At 36.7% G+C, this 17,853-nt stretch overlaps 1 protein-coding gene across 1 annotated transcript in view; it reads right to left on the bottom strand.

The window, feature by feature from the left end:
- LOC150075183 (stAR-related lipid transfer protein 3-like) overlaps positions 1-17,853 on the bottom strand; it is a 179,416-nt gene that overhangs the window by 130,220 nt on the left and 31,343 nt on the right. The window contains exon 2 of the mRNA XM_090388230.1: positions 9,534-9,787. Coding sequence (XP_090244356.1) covers positions 9,534-9,755 — 222 coding nt within the window. The 5' untranslated portion in view covers positions 9,756-9,787. The remainder of the gene's footprint in view (positions 1-9,533; positions 9,788-17,853) is intronic.

Genomic DNA, 17,853 nt, shown 5'->3' with positions numbered 1-17,853 from the left:
CTTTGAATATTTTTTGTGATTTATTCTGCATAACACAAGTGACCTCCACAAAAAAGGTGCTGGTGTCTCAAGCATACTATATTTTGAACTGAAATTTTGCACAGCTTCATTTTAAACCTGTTTAAACATCAGACCAAGTTTCAACAAAAATTGAAGATGGTCGAGCAGGGACCCCTAGGCCACTTGACATGGAATGACCCAATTGCTTGTACTTTTCACTTTGGTAACTCTGAAAAATTCTCATGTGGCCTTTCTTACCATTACTGTCCTGTCAGTAGTTAAACATTTACCCAAAGATAGCCAATGTGTACACCAATGCTTCATATTTTTTTTTACTTCGGTGACATGCATTAGTTGAAACTGTTTAAATCTTCTCTTTTAGTACCTCTTTCTAGATAGCAGTACATGTCTGTCAAATATTCATCCACTTTCACAGAAGGCATGCACTCCACTTTTCAGTCCACACGTTAATGGGATTCAAAGGTTAGTAATGCACCTGTTCTTTAAATAGCCTTGCTACTCCACATTTTACATCTACGTTAACAGGTGCATTACTAACACTAACTGGTCTATTCGCAAGGCATTTTTTTTAAAGGAATCCCATATGTCTTCAGGTTGTTCAGAAGATGCCCAGTGTTGTACCCTGAAATGTCACCTTCCAATATTGGCACTGAGAGCAGACTACTTTGAATTTTATGATTTGTTTTTTTATTACAAAAGGTTTCCTAAATGGGATACTGTGTGGAACCACTTTGATTACAGCAATCTACATACCATTAAGAAAATATTGCAGGAGGAGGATGCTGAATTGGATGAATGCAGAGCAATAAAAAGTACTAAAGCCTACAACAGCTACAAGTTGATTTGTAATAGTACCACAGATAGTAATAGTATTTGCCATATTGTGCAAAGAAGTTGCAAGCTTTTGCTGCACTGGCCAAAAGAAAACAAACAAACCAAAATTAGATAACAAAATACAAATTATACACTTCCCTCCTCACACATAACTATCCAGTTGACCTTTGAATTTATTCAAACTGTCAGCTTCAACTACTGCGAGGGCAACTTGTTCCAGCAATCAATGACATGCTGGCTAAAAGAAAACTTCCTATAATCTAATCTAACCCCTATAATTTGAATTTATGACCACTAGTTCTGGAATTCTTTATAACAGTGAGAATTCCACCTTCATTCATTTTACTAATCCCACTCATATCCTTATAAACCTCAATCATGTTACTCTGAGGTGCCTGATTTCCAAGCTCTGTAGCCACATACTATGTGTCTTTCCTCGTACATCATAATTCTGCCAATCTCGCCATTCGAGTTGCCAGTCTTTGGATCCTTTCAAGAAGCTCAACATCTTTTTTCAGATGAGGTCTCCAAACTTGAACATGATATTTCAAACTTAGTCTTACAATTTCTTTATACAGTGGGATCATGACCTCTATCTCTTAAGGATAACGTTTGATAAATCATCACTAGGACACCAGGGGCTTTCCTGGCTGCCTGTTTACACTGCTCAGAAAATGTCCATATCAACTTCCAGATCCTTTCCTCCTCCACTGTTTTAATTCAATTCCACAAGTGTATAATTCATTTGGGGGTTGCTATTCCCCAAGTGTAAGACCTTGCATTTTGTAGCATTAAAACATAACTGCCACTTCTCTGACCATCTTTGAAGTCCATTCAAGTCATCCTGAAGGAGTGCTACTTGGCACTGATCATTAACTACTCTACCATTCTTTATGTCATCTGCAAATTTTGACATCACACCTTACATCCCTTTGTCAATGTCATTTATGAAAATGAGAAACAACAGTAGTCCAAGAACCAATCCTTGAGGGACCCCACTTATGATTAATGAATTAAAATTCATTAATCATAACCCTCTGCCTTCTGCCCTCAAGACACCCTGCAATCCACCTTAGAATCTTACCAGCAATCCTGTTACCTGTTCAAGCTTATACAGTACCCACTTGCACATGTGAGGTACTGAGTCAAAGCTTTGCTAAGTCAAAATAAACTATGTCAAAATTGTTCCCTAATTCCAGCTCATGAGTAACTGTCAAAACAGCTTAGTAAGTTAGTTAAACATCATTTTCCATTAACAAAACCATGTTGTGTGTTATTCAGAATGCCATATCTATCTAAATGTTCCTGGATTGAAATCTGAATCATTGCCTGTAAGATTTTTTCTACCACTGAAATCAACATAACCGGTCTATAGTTACCAACTTCACTCTTAGAACTGCCTTTATGTAATGGCAATAAGCTGGCACTTCTCCAATCCAAAGTAATTTTTTTTTTTTGTGGCTGATGCTGTATAAGCTTGCTTTCTTACATCATGTGCCTCTACTAATGCTAATCTCCTCCAAGTCCAAAGATGCCCCCATAACTAATTTCGATGGTTCAATACATTCCCTCGTGCTCTCCCTCAAAACTATGGGGTATTTGCCATCAACTAACCCAGGGGCACATATCTGGTGAGTATAAGCTTGGCACACCCACAGTCCAAGGCTGGATATCATCATTCTCTTTCTTGATGATTCCCTTCTACTTCTGTCTGTCTGTCTGTCTGTCTCTGTCTCTCTCTCTCTCTCTCTCTCTCTCTCTCTCTCTCTCTCTCTCTCTCTCTCTCTCTCTCTCTCTCTCTCTCTCTCATCTCTCTCTCTCCTCTCATCTCTCTCTCTCTCTCTCAGGGTAACTTAGAAATTTTTTTTGGCTGGTGCAGCATAAGCCTTAGGCTTCCTTGCACCATATGGCTAATAATAATAACTACTCCAGGAGTCTTTACTTGCCTTTATGCTCAAAAGTTTTTCTAATAAACAAGCATCAGTAAATACAACTTCACTAAGTTCATATGGCTCAGCCTCTTCACAGCACGAAGGGTCTTTCATCAGTAAAGACTGACACAAAGTATCTATTCAATACAACCACAACATCAACTGGTTTATTAAGACTTTCCCCACACCCAGTGCACAAGGGTCCAATCTGATTAGCTTTCTTCTTCATTATATTCATATACATGAAAAAAGATAGGGTTAAAGAGGTCAAAGGCTGCATATGAGAAAGTGCTGGCTAAGGGAGCAAAGAATGGGGACAAGGAATTTTTCATGTATGTGAATACAAGAAGAAAATAGTGAATCAGATCAGACTCTTGTACACTGAGTGTGGGAAAGTCTTAGACAACCCAGCTAACATTGTAGATGAATTGAACAGGTACTTTGCATTTGTCTTTACTGAAGAGAGAACCTTAATACCGAGAACAGCCCATGCAAATGAGGCTGAGTCATATGAAATTAGTGATTTTGAAATGACTGTTTATTAGAAAAACTTTTGAACATAAAGGCAAGTAAGGCTCCTGGAGTTGATGGCATATATATCCAGTAATTTTGAGGGAGGCTGCCAGGGAGTATATAGAACCATTGAAATTAATAATGAGGACATCTTTGGACTCTGGTGAGATTACTTTGGATTGAAAAAGTGTCAACTTTTCACTAACACATAAAGGCAGTTGGTAACTACAGACCAGTTAGTCTGACCTCAGTGGAGAGGAAAATCTTAGAAGCAATGATTAAGAGTGCAATCCAGGGACATTTAGATAGATATGGCATTCTGAATAATTAAGGGAAAATGATGTTTAACTAACTTAGCAGGCTATTTTGACACAGTTACTCATGAGCTGGAATTAGGAACAATTTCAACATAGTTTATTTGAAATTTAGCAATGCATTTGACTTGGTCTCTCATGAGAGGTTACTGTATAAGCTGGAACATGTTGGGATTACTGGTAAGATTCTAAGATGCGCTGTTGGGTGGCTGCAGGGCGGAGAGTTGTGATTAATGGACAGTCTTCAGGTTGGTGTAAGGTCAGAAATGGAGTCCCCCAATGATCAGTTCTTGAACCACTGTTGTTTCTGATTTTCATAAATGATTTTCATTTGATGTTCAAATATGCAGACAACTTAAAGATTGGTAGAATAGTTAATGATCAGTACCAAGGTGCACTCCTTCAGGATGACTTATAACAAGCTGCAAGAATGATCAGAAAGGTGGCAGCTGTGTTTTAATTCAGCAAAATGTACAGGTGGAGAAGAGTAACCTTACACTTGGGGAACAGCAACCCCAAAATAAATTATACACTTGGTGGAGTTTAATTAAAAACAGCAGAAGAAGAAAGGGTCTGGGAGTTGTAATATGGACAGATATGAAGTTTTCCGAGCAATGTAAACAGACAACAAGGAAAGCCCATTGTGTCCTATCAATGATTTATCAAACATTATCCAGTAGAGATATGCAGGTCAGAGTCTCATTGTATATGGCAATTGTAAGACCACATTTTGATTACTGTGTTCATCTATGGAGACCTCATCTGAAAAAAAGTCATTAAGTTACTAGAAAGAGTCCAAAGACAAGCGATTTGCATGTTGAGATCAGAGGTAGGCTGGGTCAAAAATTCTTACTGGGGAAAACTTGTAAAGGCCTCATACTAGTGTTTATGGCCAAATTCGTCCCTGGGTGAGATCAGCAAATGGGCAACCATACAAGGAAAGATTTCGATTATGTGGGCAACACAGCTTAGCAACCAGGCACCTCAGAAGTGAACTGATTGAAGTTTATACAGATCTGAGAACAGTTGGTAAAATGAATGAAGGCAAAATTTTCACTGTTATAAAGAATTTAACAACTAGGGGGCATAAATTCAAATTACAGGGGAAGAGGATTATAGGCAGTTTTCTTTTAGCCAGTGAGTCGCTGATTGCTGAAATAGGTTGCCTTCGCGGGTATTTGAGGCTGACAGTTTTGAATAAATTCAAAAGTCCCTGGATTAGTCACCTGTGCAAAGAAGGAAGTAAATAATTTGTATTTTATTATCTACCTTTTTTTTTTTTTTTTTTTTTTTTAAGCCAGTACAGAAAAGCTTGTGGCTTCCTACCGCTTCTTTCCTCCTCTGTAAAATTTCACTAACATTAACTACTGTTACAACTGTTCTTCCACAACTGTATTTTTTTGTTATTTTACTATTAGGAACATATTTCTGAACAACATACCGCTACTGCAACAGGATCTAGAAAAGTTGGGCAGATGGGCTGAGAGGTGGAAACTGAAGTTTAACATTGACAAATGCAAAGTACTGCATATGGGTAGCAGTAATACTACACTGAGGGTAGTGGAGAATGAAAAAAACCTGGGCGTAATTGTGCAGTCAGACAGACTGCCAGAGTTGCTCATGGGGTCTTGTCAATGATATACAGGAATTTTGCTCATAGGGATAAGGAAATGATTATCCCTTTGTATAAGGCAATGGTCAGGCACACCTTGAGTACTGCATATATAGGTCTAGAAGTCTCATTTTAGGAAGAATGTAGAGCTGCTGGAATGAGTACGGAGAAGGGCAATGTGATTGGTGGGGGAAACAAAGGGTTGCTCTTAACAAGAAAGGCTTAAGTTCTGCAAATTGCAGCATCTGGAAACTAGGCACTTGCAAGGTGATCTGATTCAGGTGTATAAGGCCTTGAGCAAGCTGAATGCTGATGGGATTCTTTCTCAGATTACACACTTGAGGAGGCATAAATTCAAATTGAGGAAAGACAGTCGTAGAATAGATGTGCAGAAATTTGTCTTTAGCCAGAGGGTGGTTGATTGCTGAATCAAATTTCCATCTGTCACTGTGGAATTGATAGTTTAAATAAATTCAAGGAAGAACTGGACAAACTTTTGGAGCAAATGGATGAGTGAAAAATTAAGTTTTTTTTTTTTTGGCTGATGCTTTCTTGCATCACATGCCTCTACTAATGCTAATAAGTACAACTCAGAGGAAGATGTTTTATGATAAATGATGGAAATAAACATTCAGCATGTATGACAAGATCATTGTCACAGAATGCCACATCTATTTTTGCATTTATTTCTACACTGCACCTTTACTTCATGCTTATTTGTTTGAAAATGTCTGATTATACCATGTTTCGTACAGTGAAATTTAAAAATCACAACTACATACAGTATACATTAAACCTCTAGTAGTAACCACCTCCTTAAAACAACCACCTCTATAGGTGTCCAAAATTTGGTGGAAGGGTTTAAAAGATACAATATTCACACTAATTATCCTCTCTAAGCTGACCATCAAATACTTAACATCCTCTCTTTGTGACCACTATTCTCACAACTGAATAATGAAAAGGTTGGTTTTGAAAAGGAATAATTTGAGGGATATTTCCAAGTATAAGGGGTTAGGAAGTTATTAACTATTGATTATCTTATTGTTACTAAGGCCACATTGTACACTAAGGGCACATATAAATTATGCTGTAAGCAGTGGGGGGAGGATGGTCTTGTAAATTGCAACACGAACAGAAATGTTGTGAAAAAATAACCAACTATTGACGAGGATAATAACTGTACTTCTCATTATTCACATCTCATCTTTCCAGGCATTAATTTCAGAATAAGTCTACAGTATTGGACTAAAGGAAGTGAAACATTTTTACTGTAATTTCAGTTGCATAAACAAAAAAAAAAAGTCATGCTACAGGTTGTAAGTATGGGACAAGACCTCCTGTTGTTTATGCTACAATCTGTAAGTACCCTTCTGTAACTCACTTGTCAGTTTTGGCTAAGCCCTAGGTTAGCATCAGTAATAGTAATGAATAAATAAAAAATATATATATAAAAAAAAAAAAAATCAGTATCACACTGCAGTTTACAAGTGAGAGACAACCTCCCAGTGCTTATGTTAATTTGCTGCAATTTACTAACTTACCTTGGGTCAGTTTTGGCTAACACCAGTTAGCAAACAAAGATATCAAGCAAACAAGAAAGTGAACACGAGGAATGTCTCACAGAAGACTGGCTGAAAAATACCACTGCCGCAAGACTCAGATTCAGGCCACTTTGAAAAATAAGGCAATAAAGAAGAAATGGTTCGAAAACACCAATAAAATATTCAGTAGGAGATCAATTTGATTGATTTGTGGTTTGATGGTGCTTTTTCAAGTGGACCAATGTTAAAAGAGAAAGCAAAAAGTTTTGCTGAAGTACTACGCACTGATAATTTTACAGCTACTAACAGGTGGGGTGGCTTGAAAAGTTTTATAATAGAAACAACATTTTGTGTTCAAATCTGTCTACTAAAAATGCATCAAATAATCCAGACACAATTCAGGAATGGATTTTGAGATTAATGGACTTGACCAAAAACTACGAACCAAACATTTTCAATGTAGATGAAAATGGTGCTTCATCATCTTATGCCCACAAAATCATTGGTTTTAAAAGGGTCTAAATGGCATGATTTTAAAAAAATCAAAACAGAGACAATTTTGTTGTGCACAAACACACTAGGCGAAAAAGAAAGACCACCAATTATAAACAATGCACTGAAGCCTTGCTACTTCATAAAAATAAACATGTTCAGATTTGGAGATAAATGGAATGCAAATAAAAATGCTTGGAGTAGTAAAATTTTCACTCAGTGGCTAGAAAACTTTAATGAGATTAAGTAAAGGGAAAATAGGAAAATGTTACTTTTCTTAGATAATGCACCATGCCATCCAAAAAACGTACTATCAAATGTTGGTACTTATATCTCCCAATACTTCAAATACCCTACAACCTTTACTCTTTAGGACCAAGGTGTCATTCAAAAATTTAAGCTATGTTATAGGGAACAGATTTTGACAACATTAGTGGTGAAAATGGACTCCGTGGAAAATTTAGAACTGATAAAGCAAATTAATCTTTATGATGTTGAATATATCAAACAGGTGTGGCAAGCAGTTTTGAAAGATACTATTAAAAATGTTTTAAAATTATGGAATTAATATGGGAAATATGGAAAATGACATACAAGAGATATTATCCCTTGAAAAGGAATTAATGCAGCTGGAGAAATGGTAAATTTTCAAATAAATATAACTTCTGAAAATTATGTACAGACATGCGATGAAAATTTTGAAAATTGGGAAGAAAAACTTTTTGGCTGCCAAGATATGGAACCAGATGACAGAGGACAAGCATAGTGTTAATCAGACAAGTGAAATAGTAATACCATTGAGTGAAAGTTTAACAACTGTTAATGGATTAAAATCTTTGTTACATTTATTATTTCAAATAGAAGAATTTTAAAAAAGAAATTAAGGCAAAAGCGTTCAAACAGATGACTTTAAAAGATTATTTTAATCAACATCCTTAAATTGCTCTTTAATATAAAAAGTACCAATCACTTTTTAATGTTTTACGTGCAGTTGCATAAATAGTAATTATTGAAAACATTTAACTGACTCCTTATGTACTGCATATATTAAAAAAAATTTCTGTATTATTTAACCCTAATTTTTGTAATTCCCATAGCAAAGCCTCCCTAAGACAACCACCTTCCCAAATGACTGATTTTTGTCAGGTGGTCATTTTAGGTAGGGAGTTTTATTGTATATGCAGAAAGTCATTTTATATCTTCTGAAATTTTATGTTGTATTTCTTAGGCATCAGATATTATTTGGGTATTTACATATATGCACATTTGTTCCATAAAACTGTCTATAGAATTGTACGCAATTCATTTTGTAATGTTCTGATAATTCTTGCATAATGTATATCTTGTGTGGATGGAACTTTGGTGCAATATTTTTTAACACTTCTGTCTGAAACGTTTAGTGTTGCAGCATGTCATTTAACCAATCTCTGTGAACTATGGATTATTGTAACTCACCTCACAACCATCTGCACTAATAAAGGAGTAGTTGATATAAGCACAATCTAGGTGCAGTGTATTCCTGTTAATTGGAGAAGGAATTTCAATAGCACTGATAACTTCAAGTTATCAAATAAATCTGACCTCCATGTGAGATTAAATTATAGCTAGAATGTACAATTTAAACTAAATGTTTCTGTACATCCTATATATTATAATCTATGAAGAAGGATTCTTGTAAAATTTATATACTTTATGCAATATTATATTAACCCAAGTTGGTTGCTACAATAACAATTATTGAAAAAAAACCTATGTTAATACCCCTTTAGTTTTTCTAAATAACAGTAGACCCTTGATTATATAGAGTTAGATGGGAAGGAAATTTCTCCAAATAATTGAAACCCCAGAAAATCTGCAATAAATGTGACAAAAATATAAACAGAATTTTTTTTAAAATTGATTAGCTGAAATTTTTGCTCAACAGAAAGAACAACCCTTTAATGTTTTAGCATGATGGATGCAAATTAGAAATCTCTGAGAACAGTGAAATTAACTGCACAGTAGTAAAACCAGAGTGAGCTAGTAGGCAGGTAGAAAAGGAGGATGTGGTTTCTGAAAAATTCAAGGGTTTCATCTACAGAAACCCTGCAAAACAACACCTGTAATGGATTCTACATATTTCTTTTTTTGTTATCTGACAGGCTTCCATGGGACATAGAGACACTGGTTAATCTGCAACCTGGATAATCAAGAGTCTACTGCATATGAAATGTTTCATCAAAATGAATGCCCACCATATGTGCCCTTCAGTTTTTACATTACAGCAACTTACCAATGCTGATATCATCCACATTAAAAATATAAAGAGCAGGTCAAATACTGTAAAAAGACAGAAGAATCTTCTGGATACAGAAATTCGTCCATCCAGTGCTGCACCTTCTTGAAGAGCATGTTCTGCTGAAGATGTGATAATTCGACTTGCTGAACCATAATTTCTGCTTGTAGGACCTAAAAAGTTTTGTTGAGGATGGGAAACATGGTTCATGCCATCCATTAGTTGGCGTCTTCATCAAGACTTTGCAATTCCTGTAATTATTCAACATATAACCTAAATGTGATTAAGATATCAAAATAACATAATTGCAGTCATTTGTATTCTACCATAAGCTCTAAAATATTAACAGAAAATAAACCTATCTTATTAAGGGACAGAGGAAGGATTCAACAACAGCAGTAAGAAATATGAAAGTAGGGCATGTGTAGATTTTGGCTGTTAAAATACTACAAATGAATACTTTGAAGAAATTACTCCAATTAACCCTTTCCTTTGAGAGTTTGCCAAAGTTGTAGGGGCTAGAAATAATGAAGCTTGTGCTTATCGAGCAAAATTTTATTTGTGGAATTTTTGAAAACTTTGTACCTAAGTGCATTTATTGTGTAATGGGCATGCAAAAAAATAATAAAAATGGCATGTGGTGCCTTCACTTCACTAATGAAATTTTTGGGAAAAAAAAAAAGCTAAAAAAAATTTTAAATGGGAAAATAAAAACTTATTCTTAATTCTTACACTATATTATATAATAATATCAGAAAACACCATCAGAAAGAAGTCTTGTAATCAAAAAAAAAAAATATATAAATTCCAACTAATTGTACAATGAAAAATTGGAGCCACAAGAGGCAGAAAAAAATAAAACTGTTGGGTTTCCAAAATAAGGAAATGTCGCTATGGGAAACTCCTATTAAGTTCCTATAGCAATGGTGTTTTTTGACATACATGGTATTATAAGGAATTTTTTATGATTAAACTTTTACAATTAAATAATAATCAAACTGAAATTGAATATGATACTGGAGGAATACAATTCACACTGTAATTGTAATAGTTATTTATATTAGTGTTACCCATATGGTGCAAGGAAACCCAAGACTTTTGCTGCGCCAGCTGAAAAATTAAATAATAAAATAAAATAAAATAAACCCCCTATTTGATTTCCTCCTAATGTAGGTACCTATTCAACTGACCTTTGAAGCTTCCAAAGCTGTCAGCCTCTACAGCTCATGGAGCCAACCTATTTCAGTAATCAACAACTTGTTGGCTAAAAGAAAACTTCCTGCAATCCAGTCTAAACCTCTTCCCCTTAATTTGAAGTTATGCCCCTGGTTCTGGAATTATTTATAACAGTGAAAATTTCAACCTCATTCATTTTACATTCTCCTCTCATCTCAGGGTTGCCTTGTACGTCTCAATCAAGTCCCTCTAAGGTGCCTAGTTACCAAACTCTGTAAGCCTACATATTCAAAGTCTTTCGTCATGTGGACATCCCTTTGCTGATCTTACCAAGTGCTTTGCCAGTTTTTTCATCTTTCAACCTCAATATCTTTCTTTAGGTGCAGTCTTTGTACTTGAATACAATATTCAAAGTGCAGTTTTACAATTGCCTTATACAGTAGGATTACAACATTACTATCTCTCTAAGCAGATAAATAATGAATTATTGATAGGATGTTATAGGCGTTTCTTATCACTGGTCTCCAATGCTCCGAGAACTCCATGTCTGAATGTATCATCTCCAAAATCTTTCTTCCTCTCTTTTTTTTAGTTCAACCCCACCAAGTGGGCAAGTTATTTTATAGTTGCTATTCCCTAAGTGTAAAACCTTGCATTTAGCTTCCTTTTTTTTTTGACCTCGACATTAACAATTGCACTGATGTTGACACCACACCCTATATCCCTGATGCCTCTGTAGCCAGGTGGGCAGGAGCAGCAGTGCGTAGCACACCCTTCTTGATTAGACCGGGGTTCCAGCCCGTGCCCTCCAAATACGGAGGATGCGGAAAGATCAGGGAATGACCACTGCATATCCCCAGAGCAATATGGCCTTAGTTGCTAATGCTCCTAAAAACCAAATAACAAACTAACATAATCCTATATCCCTTCATCAATGTCACTTAAGAAAATCAAAAACAACAGTGGTTTCAGCATTGGTTCTTAGGGAAATCCTAATTCTTACATTGGCCCAATCTGAAGAGTAACAATTAATCACAACCTTCTGCCTTGCAGCCACCCTGCAATCCATTTAAGGATCTTACCTGTGATTCTCAACACATTATCTTATACGGTAACCTCTCATGCAGATGTGAGTCAAGTACTTTAGCATTAGTAGAGGCATTTGATGCAAGAAAGCAAGCTTATGCAGCATCAGCCAAAAAAAAAAAAAAAAAAAAAAACCCCACTTCCACTTCACCCCTCTGTTCGTTCAAAATACTTGTCCAGCTGAGCCTTAAACTTATTTAGGCTATCAACCTCCACCACCAGGGATGGAAGTCTGTTCCACCAACCAACCACCCGCTGGCTAAAGGCAAATTTCCGCACGTTTATCCTAAATCTGTCTTTCCTCAATTTGAACTTATGCCCTCTCAGGTGATTATTCTGAGCAAGAGGCAGAATCCCATTAGCACTGATCATGCTCAAACCATTCAAGGCTTTATACACCTCTATCAGATCACCTCGCTGGTGCCTAGTTTCCAGACAATGCAAAACTTAAAAGCCTTTCTTCGTAAGAGCACCCCTTTGTTCCATTCACTAATCTTGTTGCCCTTCTCTGTACTTGTTCCAGCAGCTCTACATCCTTCTTGAAATGAGGCCTCCAGACCTGTATACAGTACTCTAGGTGTGGCCTCACCATTGCCTTATACAATGGAATAATCACCTCCTTATCCCTGCTGGAAAAATTCCTGTATATATCATTGACAATACTCCATGAGCTACTCTTGCAGCCCGTCTGCACTGCTCAGAGAACTTCATATCTGCCTGCACAACCACCCCCAAGTCCCTTTCATTCTCTACCACTCTCAGTGTAGTACCACAGAGTTGATACGTTGCTCTAGGGTTGCTGTTTCCCATGTGTAGTACTTTACATTTGTCAATGTTAAACTTCATTTGCCACCTCTCAGCCCATCTGCTCAACCTTTCCAGATCCTGTTGCAGCAGCATAGTGTCAGTAGTGTCCTTGAAAACCCTGCCAACCTTTGTATCGTCTGCAAACTTGGACATTAAGCTTGATATACCATCATCAATATCATTTATAAATACAGAAAACAATAATGGACCCAACACTGAGCCCTGAGGGACTCCACTAATAACATTAGTTCACGATGAGCAGTGTCCATTGATTACCACTCTGTCTTCTCCCCCTCAATCACCCCTTTATCCATCGCAGCAATTTGCCTCCAATGTCACACTGCTCCAATTTGTGTAGCAGTCTTCCATGTGCAACAGTATCAAAAGCCTTTCTAAGATCCAAGTATATAATATCAAAGTTATTCCCTGCATCCAGTTCTTTTGTGACTGCATCATAGTATCCAATCCAATCATACTTTGCTGAACTGCAGGTAAACAAATGTTAAAATTATTTCTTACATGCAGTTCAGCACCTGCACAACAATATATGTGCTTTGAGTGGCCATGGTTCAAGCCCATATGACTACTAAATATAGTATAATAATGTTCTTGTATTCTCTTTATCTTAGGACTCCACTGTCATCCTGGAATAGGAAAAAATATTTTTTTCTTTATTTAACTTACTCAAGGTGCAGCCTAACCACTGTCTTATGCAACAGGATAATCACCTCCTTTCCCTGCTGGTATTACTCACAGAACCCAAAGAGCTGTCCCAGAAGCCTGTCTTCACTGCTCAAAGAACTTCATGTCAGACTGTACAATTACCCAGAGTCTTTCTTTTTCTCTACTACATTTAGTGTAGTACCATCCAACTGGTGTGTTATTAATAATTACAAATCTGCAGATAAAGGAACCACTAGGTGGCAGTGATCACAGTGTACTGATGTCCGATTTACTTAGAGATGTAACTACCATCAGGGGTAGAGGTTTCCACTTTTGTAAAGGTGACTACAGTGGCCTCAGAGATTTTTTTTAAATTCTATACAGTGGGACCACTGATGATGTTTCCAAGAGCAAATTCTAAATGGAAAGCATTAATCTTGAAAGCTATAGGCATTTCATACCAACTAAGAAATACTGTTCAAGGTTTAAGCCGAAATGGATGTCAGATGACCTAATGAGACTCGTGGGAGAGAAGAAAAATGCATGCGACGCATATAAATTATCAGGAAACATAAGATAGTCTGTAATCAAGTCACAAAGGATGTCAGGCAAGCAAAGGCAGATTACAAGAAATCTTTGGCAAGCAATGCAAAGAAAAACAGTAAAGACTTCTTATGTAAACTCTATAAGAAACAGGATGAATCAGATTGGTTCACTTGACATAGACAGTTTGATTGTATTGCATCATATTATATACATTCATCAGCCAAAAAAAAAAAAGAAAAAACCCCACTTCCCATTCACTCCAAAGGTTTGTCAGTTTTTAGCATTAGGCATTTGATGCAAGAAAGCAAGCTTATACAGCATCAGCAAAAAAAAAAAAAAAAAAAAAACCCTTCCCATTTCACCCATCCAGTCACTCCAAATGTTTGTCTAGTTCAGCCTTAAATTTATTTAAGCTATCAACTTCCACAACAACAGATGGAAGTCTGTTCCAGCAATCAACAACCCACTGGCTAAAGGCAAACCTCTGCATATCTATTCTACAACTTTCCTTCCACAATTTGAATCCATGCCCCCTCGGGTTCTTAATCTGTGCAAGCGGAAGTATGCCATGAGCACTGAGCCTGCTCAAACCACTCAAGGTCATATACACCACAATCAGATCACCTCGCAGGTGCCTAGTCTCCAGATGCTACAACTTGCAGAACTTAAGCCTTTCTTCGTAAGCACACCCTCTTTGTTCTCTCACCAATCTTGTTGCCCTTCTCTGTACTCTTTCTAGCAACTTACATCCTTCCTAAAATGAGGTCTCCAGACCTGTATGCAGTACTCAAGGTGTGGCCTGACCATTGCCATATACAAAGGGATAATCACTTCCTTGTCTCTGCTAGCAAAATTCCTATATATCATTGACAAAACTCCAAGATTTGCTCTGGCAGCCCATCCGCACTGCTCAGAGAACTTCATATCTGTCTGCATGATTATCCCCAGGTCTTTTTCACTCTCCACCCCCATGAGTGTAGTACCATACTCAGGGAGGTGGTACTCTTGAGTTACTGCTACCTATATTCAATACTTTGCATTTGTCAATGTTAGACTTCAGTTGCCACTTCTGAGCCCATCTGCCTAACTTTTCTAGATCCTGTTGCACTAGCATATTGTCATTAACAATTCTGCCAACCTTTGTATCATCTGCAAACTTGGACATTAAATCTGATATACCCTCATCAATATCAGTGATAAATATACAAAACAATGGGCCCAGTACTGAAACCTGGAGGAATCCACTAATAACATTAGTCCAAGTAGAGCATTGTCCATTTATTTCCACTCTCTACCATCTCCCACTCAACCATCCCTTTATCCATTGCAGCAACTTGCTCTTAATGCCATACCACTCCAATTTGTAAAGCAGTCTTCCATGTGCAACAGTATCAAAAGCTTTCCTGAAATACAAGTATATGATATCAAAATCAATTTTTTGCTTACAGTTCCTTTCCTTTGTGACCACATCATAGTATCCAATCAAATTGGTCAGACAAGACTTCCTCTTAAGAAATCCATGCTGTCTGAATTATTACTAAAGTCTTGTCTAGGTGATCCTGTATCACCTCTTAAACCAGTGACTCCATTATTTTCCCTGGAACAGAAGTTAAACTAACAGGTCTATAATTATTTGTCACCTTTTGTATCATCTTTGTGAATTGGAATAACATTTACACAACTTCAGTCCATGGGGACCTCCCCTGACTCTAAGGATGCTCCCATAATTATGGCTAAGGGTTTGCTTACTTCCCCTGCTGTCTCCTTCAATATAACTGGATAGATTCCATCTGCTCCATGTGCCTTTTTTATGTTTAACTTTAACAATTTCTCCTCCACTTTGCTCTCAGTTATTACAAAATCACTTTGCTCCCTGTTAGGAGTTTGATAAACTTCTGGCATTCACCTCCTTGAATGACTCCTTATGTGTGAATGTAGATACAAGTTTTTCCTTGAATCTAGCTAAGCTATCAACTTCCACAACGACACATGAAAGTTTGTACCAGCAATGAAACACTTGCTGGCTAAAGGCAAATTTCCACACAGCTATTCAGCACCTGTCTTTCCTCAAGTATGCCCCTTCAAGTATGTAATCTGAGCAAGAGGAAGAATCACATCAGCACTGAGCTTGCTCAAACCAGTCAAAGCCTATCAGATCACCTTGCAGGTGCCTAGTCTCCAAACACTGCAATTTTCAAAACTTAAGCCTTTCTTGGTAAAAACACCAAGATTCCCCTCACCAATCTTGTTTCCCTACTTTGTATTCATTCCAGCAGCTCTACATCCTTCCTAAAATGAGGCCTCCAGACCTGTATACAGTACTCAAGGTGTGGCCTGACCATTGCCTTATACGAAGGGAAATTCATATCCTTCTCCCTGCTAGCAAAAGCAGGGAGAAGGATATGATTTTCCTGAATATCACTGACAAGACCACATGACCTCTGGCAGCCTGTCTGCACTGCTCTGCAAACTTGACTGCACAATTATCCCAAGGTCTTTTTCATTCTCCAACTATCCTGATTGTAGTACAGTAAACCCCCGCTATTTGCAGTATCTGTATTCGCTGATTTTATATAAAATGAAACCTAAAAAAATGTGAATTTTAAAGCGCCGTGAATATTATCCGCCATACAAAAACATGGACGTGGCTAAAATTATCTTTCCCGGTCAAAATAGCGTTCAGTGGGTGGGGGGGAGAGGGGTGACAAAATCGCGAGCGTGGATGTTTTTCGCTAATCCTTGTTCAGTATGTGTTATGCGCTTGTCGTGGAAGTTTTCGTCGTTTGCTTTTAATTTATATGCTTATAAATTTATCAATTTATAAATTGATATGCTTAAAAAAGTGATAAATCTACCGTTTTGCAGTGTAAAACAGACTTTTTCGAGTGTGTTAACGGACGAAAGTGACTTTATTGTGGACAAGTTCTTTCTAACCCGTACAAAAATATGGCTACGAATAACAAGAGAAATGTGAAAATATCAAAGGTGATGACATTAGCGAATAAAATTGAGTTATTAGACAAAATTTCTAATGGTGAAAGTGTCTCCTCAGTGGCAAAACATTATAAAAATCAATGAGTCAACGGTACGATTAATCAAAAAATCAGAAGAAAGAAATCTGCCGTAGTGTCCATGAAAACGTGCTAATTGTTTTAAAAATTTGCTCTGTAACTCGTGATGTTAAATTAGAAAAAATGGAAAACGCTTTAATTCTGTGGCTAGAAGACCGAACTCAAAATAAAATTCTGTTAAGGTCACTCATCATTCATGAAAAGGCAAAACTCCTTTATCAACACTTTAGCGAAACTGGTGATAGCACTGGCAGGATAAGTTTTTTTTGATAGCAAAGGCATTTTATTACATTTAATATTAAATTGTTTCTTATTTTCATTTCGATGCCATATGCTTGCATATCACTATGTGCTGTTTATGTACATAGTCATATTATGAAGGTACATATAATACATACATAGACAAAATCTTATCCATTATCTTATTTTAAATTAAAACAAAATCTTATTTTAAGCATATCAATTTATAAATTGATATGCTTAAAAAAGTGATAAATCTACCGTTTTGCAGTATAAAACAGACTTTTTCGAGTGTGTTAACGGACGAAAGTGACTTTATTGTGGACAAGTTCTTTCTAACCCGTACAAAAATATGGCTACGAATAACAAGAGAAATGTGAAAATATCAAAGGTGATGACATTAGTGAATAAAATTGAGTTATTAGACAAAATTTCTAATGGTGAAAGTGTCTCCTCAGTGGCAAAACATTATAAAAATCAATGAGTCAACGGTACGATTAATCAAAAATCAGAAGAAAGAAATCTGCCATAGTGTCCATGAAAACGCGCTAATTGTTTCAAAAATTTGCTCTGTAACTCGTGATGTTAAATTAGAAAAAATGGAAAACGCTTTAATTCTGTGGCTAGAAGACCGAACTCAAAATAAAATTCTGTTAAGGTCACTCATCATTCATGAAAAGGCAAAACTCCTTTATCAACACTTTAGCGAAACTGGTGATAGCACTGGC

Source organism: Mastigoproctus giganteus, chromosome 14, assembly GCF_048544385.1.
Source record: "Mastigoproctus giganteus isolate SK-2022 chromosome 14, ASM4854438v1, whole genome shotgun sequence".
NCBI lineage: Eukaryota > Metazoa > Arthropoda > Arachnida > Uropygi > Thelyphonidae > Mastigoproctus > Mastigoproctus giganteus.
The sequence above is the reverse complement of the archived record's forward strand: the minus strand, read 5'-3'. Positions and strand labels throughout refer to the sequence as shown.